Genomic DNA, 6,547 nt, shown 5'->3' on the forward strand with positions numbered 1-6,547 from the left:
TCCAATTTCGTCGCCCTAAAAAATCGCAACAGTGCCCTCGTCACCCTCTGCTGCGATGGCTTGTGATGGCGGCATTTTAAAATAAGTTCCTCTGTGAGAGGTCTTCGATCAAAGCGCGCTATCGCGATTGCGCCAGCTTTCTTCTGATGTAATGCAGAGGCAAACTGACAACACTTGTGAATTCATATTACAAGAAAATAAAATATGTCAACCATACCCAATTGTTCCAACAATAAGGGCATTTTGATTTTTACATGAGAGCTTTGTCCACAAAGAAGGAAGTGGCACAATATACCAGCCTGAAGTTTAACTTCAGCTATGTTGAATACGCAGCCACGAAAGGACAGAGTAACAGCTCAAATCCCTATTGCATGGCAACCCTTGTATGGTAATTTCTGCTATACTGTAAATATCGATCCTTTTTATTGTCACAATGTTCCATACCTATTGACAACAACTTCAAGGTAATAGTACACAAGGGCCTATTTCTTTATCATCTCTGTTAACACATAGCAGCACTGTTCACACAGCAATGAATCAGGCAGATATCAGGTTTTGCTTGAAATGAAACTTTTGTTCGTTTAAATTTTTTTACAATGCTTATTTTTGGCTTCCAAGTTCACCATATTTACACCATCCAAGGTTAACAAAAACACTGATACTTAGCAATCAGATGCCTCTGGAAGTCCACTGCATATTTGCATTCTCCTCAACATTGGCTCAGTATACGACTACCTCTAGAAACTGTTTAAAGTAGCAACTTACACAATGCGACCTTGTGTCTCAGCACAGCTTCACCCATTTCATTGATTATGGTCATGACGTGCAAGCACGACTTGAGTATGCCCTTCACAGAAATCTTAAAAATGCAGTATTCAGCAAATAAAAAATCCACTATGGATAGCCAGATCAGCTGGATAAGGACGAGGTTCGCTCACATGCAAAGGATGGAGCTGGAATGCAAATTTAATTTAATGGAGTTGTAAGGCCTTTGAAAAATGTTTAAAAAATAAAACTGAAGTGATTGTCTGCTACAGAAAATAGTTTAGCAAATAACCACAGTGTTCGTCTAAGCTGCATTTAAGCACACTGGGCTTAAGTGTGCTTGAAACTTCACAGTGCACTCTATTAAACAGAGTGAATGTCGCATTTTTCAGCGCTAATGTACTGTTCATTCATACATTCTGCATCATTTACAGACAGTGCGTTCAGAAGTTCCAAGCATCCCTTGCATGAAAGCAAACACGACGATATGCAATGCAACTGCTGTATCGCCATCAATGGCAATATAATTAAAAGCAAACGGGATGCAATGTGCCAGAGTCGCACGCAACATGTTGATATTTAAGAACAAGAGAATGTTACAAAGAAGCAAAATGCCAGACTTTTTTTAATGTTTGAGTGACATTACCCAATTATTTTCACACACATTCTGATGTCAAATTGTACAGTGCCTCTGAGCACAAAGACAACAGCCACTAGATAAATGAATATCGATGCAGAATGCTATCGTAACCCAACACAGATTTGCATGTGCAAATGGTGGCTTGAGAGGAATTTTGACCCAATAGAAGATACAGCCATGACCTCAATCTCCTAAAGCCATTGCACACAAGCTGCCACCTGTAAACACTCTTGTGGCTTCATTATCACAAACTTCATATATACATTAAATAAGAATAGTGCCACAAGAGGCTGCAATGCTGACACGTATGTCTGGTACTATTATCGCACTTTCTTAGCACCCACAACCAGTAAAAACTAGAAGTGGCGCATTCTATAGTTGAAGTCAACTGTTTGTGTGTAATAATTTTTGCAGAGACAGTGTCACTTGCTCAAAGCTTCACAATGCAAATTACATTTCGAACCAAAAGGTGGTGTTTTAGTATGCTGAACGTCAGCCATGTGAATTACCCATGTCACTGCTAAGGGTTTGTCATGTATGCGCTGCTAGGGGCAGAGCCAAGCACAACAGTCAATTGCTGGGCACAGCTGCAAGCAAAACTAAAATGTGGCACAGTGCACGTAATCCTCAAAGCCAATATTAGCACATTCTACTCTGTATCACCATACTTTATTTGTTGTTATAATGAAGTATGGAAAATGTGACACATCAACAACTGCATATGTAAGTACACATGCATGGAAGAATACCAGCTCTTTGCCTGAGCACTGAATGAGAACCTTTGGCAAGATTAAAATACCATTTATCCTAAGAATTGGGGACATGAGCAAGAAGTAGCGCCGCCTTCAGAACAACGGTGAAGAAGCTTGTGACACCGTAAGCGCACCGGGCCGTGTGCGGAGGTCACAAGCACACATGGACAGCTTGGCCGCCTTGAGCACATTCAGTTGCACTACGTCTGGAAGCACACAACGCACAGGCCGCAAGAAGCTGGGAAGCTCCCGCAGAGGAGTCCTGCCTAGTCGCATATGGCCATTAGTCCAAAGCGCCACCTCCGACGGTGTCAGACGGCGCAGCTTGACACGCAAGTCTCTGCACCTGTCCAACTGGTGCAGAGCCCGGCGGCTCAGACCAGTGCGGAGTTCACGCACGCGCTTCCAACGCTCTCGCTTGTTGAAACTGTACTGGTGACCTAGGTAACGGTGCTGTCTCGTGGCACGGTAGACGACGGGGTAGGATACTGGCAACGCTGGCGCGTGCAGGCGACCTCGCGAGCAGCAGTACTTGCTGTAGTTGGCGACCGCCGCTTGGGCACCGGGCCACTCACCGCCGTCGCAGTCAGCTGGCAGGCGCTCTACCACGGCCCGGGGACCACATTCACCGCTGATCGGCTGCAGCTCTAGAAGTGATAAGAAGCGCTCCTTGCTCAGCTCGAGCGGTTTGTAGTTGTTGGTGCCAGGAGTGCATCGGCGAGGACAGCGCAGGCGAGACTGATATGTTGAGGACAACGGGACATTGGTCTTGCTTGTACTTTTCTCTTTCACGGTGCAGACGAGCTCGTTGGTACTAATCCTGTAGACGTGCGTTACGCCCTGCTGCCCCTCGACGACCCGAAACATGATCTCATCAGCGGAAACGCATGCGTAAAGCCGGACTCCCTTACTGTAGCCGAAGATCCACCTGTTGGCCAAGTCACGGCCTACGCCATTGCTCCACTGGCTACATCCTGCTGGACTTGTCGAAGACGACGTGCAGCCTTCGAAAATGCCGCGAGCACTGACCGAAGGCGACAGCAGCTCCTCGTTTCCGCTTTCGTACTCATGAGGAGTCTCGAAGTCTACACTTTGGTACCATCAAAAAACTGAAAAGGTCAATGTACACGATGGATGTCAGGAACTGAGCTCTTTTCGGTGAACATAACGACTCCCACAGCGCATTTGGGTCACTCATGTAGTGGGCCGCGACATGTCGCAATGACACGGTGAAGCTCTGCAACACCACGCTGCAAGATGCAGATATACTCGGAATGGTTTCAGGGAACCACCGTCCCATTCAACTGTCACCGTACCATAGTTCAAAACCACTAGGCCTATCCAGCGTCTGCCAAAAGAAGTGCGAGTAGCTTTCCAGGCTTTCCACTGCCCTTTCGCTCGTTCTTTCGCCCTCGCTCGTCTTCATCTGTCTATCCGTTGGTTCTCGGATCGGTGGCTCGGTTCCACTTGCGGTGTGAAAAAATACCACCCACAACCAAATTTCCGCAAATCAGCCCATTTACTGAAATTAAACTGCTACCGTTACATGATGTTTCCCAATCGCTCTATAAGTAAAATTGAACTTGTCCTTTAATCATCTAATAAAGCGTAGTGGTCTCATAGACAAATAGCACTTCGCTTAAGATGCCGACGATCGCACATCATTTGCATTTTACACGATAGCGGCAGTATGCAAGAAAAAGGTTGAGACAAACAAATGATCTGGGGTGTGTTATGCTTCTGTCGCTGTCTGCCATATATATCGATACATATGTTTCGTGGCCTCCTTGAAAGTTGCCTATGGTTGCATTTTGAAACGTCACTTGCGCCATCTCGCCGCTGCTAGAAAAAACTGCAAAAAGCGCGAAATTCAAATGTTCAGTGCTGTGACCCACGAAAAGAACGGAGTAAAACATTCTGGAAAAACTCGACTCACAATGACTGTCGATAGTAATGCGATTAGTATTCAAGCAATGTAGCGACACACCGTAATTCCAGTCCTCGTTTCTTTTACCTACATCTTCGCTTCTCTGTATCTCGACGCTTGTCGCTCAAAGCTGCTCCTATTTTGTTCACTTCGTTCTCCACACTCGGCTGCTTTTGATGCCGACTTTTATTGCGATTAGCATTCTTACCCTACTTCAGCAACTGTGTCTGCTATATATCTAGCCTCCTTACGGCGCTCTTCCTTCTAGCACGCCACCTTATCCTATTGAGCCATGCAATGTTTACCACTTTTTGCCTGTTTGGGTCACATATGTGTTGGCTGTTGTCTTGCCGAACAGGCAGCATGGGTAGAGTGTGCTAGATACGGGGGAGGAGACTCCACGCTGAGGCCTTTTTTTTTTTTTTAAATGGAAAGTTTATGGTGCCACCGTCGAGGCTATCGCTTAATCAGAGACGACGACGCTTCCTTTCAGTGCGGCACCGCCAAAGATGCTGACGCACTGTGCGGCCGCTCACTTCGCCACGGCCCGCGCGCACGGTTCTTTAATTGTACGAACCGCGATTGAGAGCTAGCGCGTGCGCGCAGTCACGCGGTTTTATTTGATATATCATGGGCTTTCTTCAAACGCCAAAGAACATCACTGCGCAGCATGTAGTACATACGTTGCCAGAAAAAATTAGATCGGTCCTTTCTGAGCCCCCTCCACAACGCAACGAAAGGCACTTGGCCCTAAGGAGAATATTATTTTTTTTTGCACAATTCATATTAATTAAGTAAATAAGCGTAATATAAAAAAATACACTGAAAAGGAGTGCCACATGACGGCAAACCATATGCCCTTGGTTTCATTCAGCTGCTACTAACCACTTTTTTTTTTGGTAGTGACTACAGTGACGGGGCCCGGCACTTTAACATCTGTACTACAGTGACGGGGCCCGGTACTTTAACATATGCACTACAGTGACGGGGCCCGGCACTTTAACATATTCACTACAGTGACGGGGCCCGGCGCTTTAACCTCAGCCCTGCAGTGACGGGGCCCGTCTCAACCACAGACAGGACCGGCACTTTACGTCAACACTGTAGCGACGTCAATGGCCGCACTTCTTTCAAACATTCTATGCAAACAACTTCGAGCACTTCACGGCAGGCAGTGAACTTTATTAAGGTCCTAAGGAGCGACTCCGAAACCTCCTTAAGAGGTAGGGGGCCGCGAGCCGTTCCGACGTTGGGACGGGCAGGCCGTGCCTGACCGCCTCCTCCCACTCTTCTTCCGTGGTGAGATGACCGTGGTCCCGTAACGAGGGACACCGCCAGAGCATGTGTTCTAAAGTGCAGAATGGATCTCCGCAATCCGGACACCTGCCCCGCACGGACGCGGCGTTAGGTTGCCCCTGTGATCCACCACGGCCGCCGCAAACCGGTCGGACGAACCGTAATGGGCGACGTCGACGAACGCGACCGATCGTAGATCGTCGGCGACGGATCCGAGGAGTGCGGCCGCTCGGGCCCGGCGTGTGCCTACATTGCGTTGCGCGGGAACGGCGAGACCGTGACGGCCTCCCGCGACCACGCGTCGAGCACGCACCTCTTTCCCTGACGGGTTAAAGTCCAGCGCCTCCAGGATCCGCCTCCCCGCAGGCGAGGAAGCGAGCCTGACAACCTGGACTAACTTCTGTGACCCAAGCTCATCGAAGGTGTGGACCCCCAGCTGCATGAGCTTCTCGGTGCTGGCGCCTATGGGGATGCCAAGCACTTCACGGACCGTGGTATTTTATTCCAGTACTGTCCACAACACCACGTGAATTTCACGATGTCAGCAACTTCCGTGCAGTAATGGAATACATTGATTGCACACATACGGATCGAACGACCGCAATGGGTACTTGTCCATGAATGTGCAATCTTTTGCGTATGCACTGTAACACCTATGATGATTATAATAAAGAAAGAAAGTTCACTCTAATGGAAGGGGAACGGTAAAAACACATTAAAAAAGGCACGGGACATGTTTCTGCTTGTGTAGCACCAGACAATGAATATTCTACTGAATTAAGAAAAAGAAGCAGCGGGTAATTGCTCGCTTAGAAGACCGATAAACATGCAGTTCGATGAAATTTGAGAAATAATGATATTGAAGCTTCCAAGACTTTAGAAGAAAAGAAAAAGAAAATTAAGACTGAATCATCGCGACGGAACATATCTCAAGTCGCTGTAGGAGTCGAAGACCCTAGCTATAACGAAATTATTTTTGGACAGCTCCGATAGTGTCCATGCAACAATGGTTGCTTGCGTACTGTCAAATGTTCATATGCTGCGGCATAAAGCTCACGGTACGGTGCGAAAACGTGCTCGGAGCGAAAGCAATCGACATGCATGCAGACGCGAAGTCGGTCACCGCGAACCCGTGCGATCGCTGCATTGCAGCTTCATTCTGTTATG

The 6,547-nt window shown here is 47.5% G+C and overlaps 1 protein-coding gene across 1 annotated transcript; it reads right to left on the reverse strand.

Annotated features, from left to right (window-relative positions):
- Positions 1-401: 401 nt before the first annotated feature.
- On the reverse strand, positions 402-3,254 carry LOC135902339 (uncharacterized). The gene has a single exon (XM_065432327.2). The coding sequence runs from the start codon at positions 3,022-3,024 to the stop codon at positions 2,251-2,253; it is 774 nt and encodes a 257-aa protein (XP_065288399.1). The 5' UTR covers positions 3,025-3,254; the 3' UTR covers positions 402-2,250.
- Between the last annotated feature and the right edge of the window lie 3,293 nt (positions 3,255-6,547).

This window comes from Dermacentor albipictus, chromosome 5, assembly GCF_038994185.2.
Source record: "Dermacentor albipictus isolate Rhodes 1998 colony chromosome 5, USDA_Dalb.pri_finalv2, whole genome shotgun sequence".
Classification (NCBI taxonomy): domain Eukaryota; kingdom Metazoa; phylum Arthropoda; class Arachnida; order Ixodida; family Ixodidae; genus Dermacentor; species Dermacentor albipictus.

What these genes read in the sequence shown, in the direction of transcription:
- LOC135902339 (XM_065432327.2), bottom strand. Translation starts at nt 3,024, where the DNA reads ATGTTTCGGGTCGTCGAGGGGCAGCAGGGCGTAACGCACGTCTACAGG.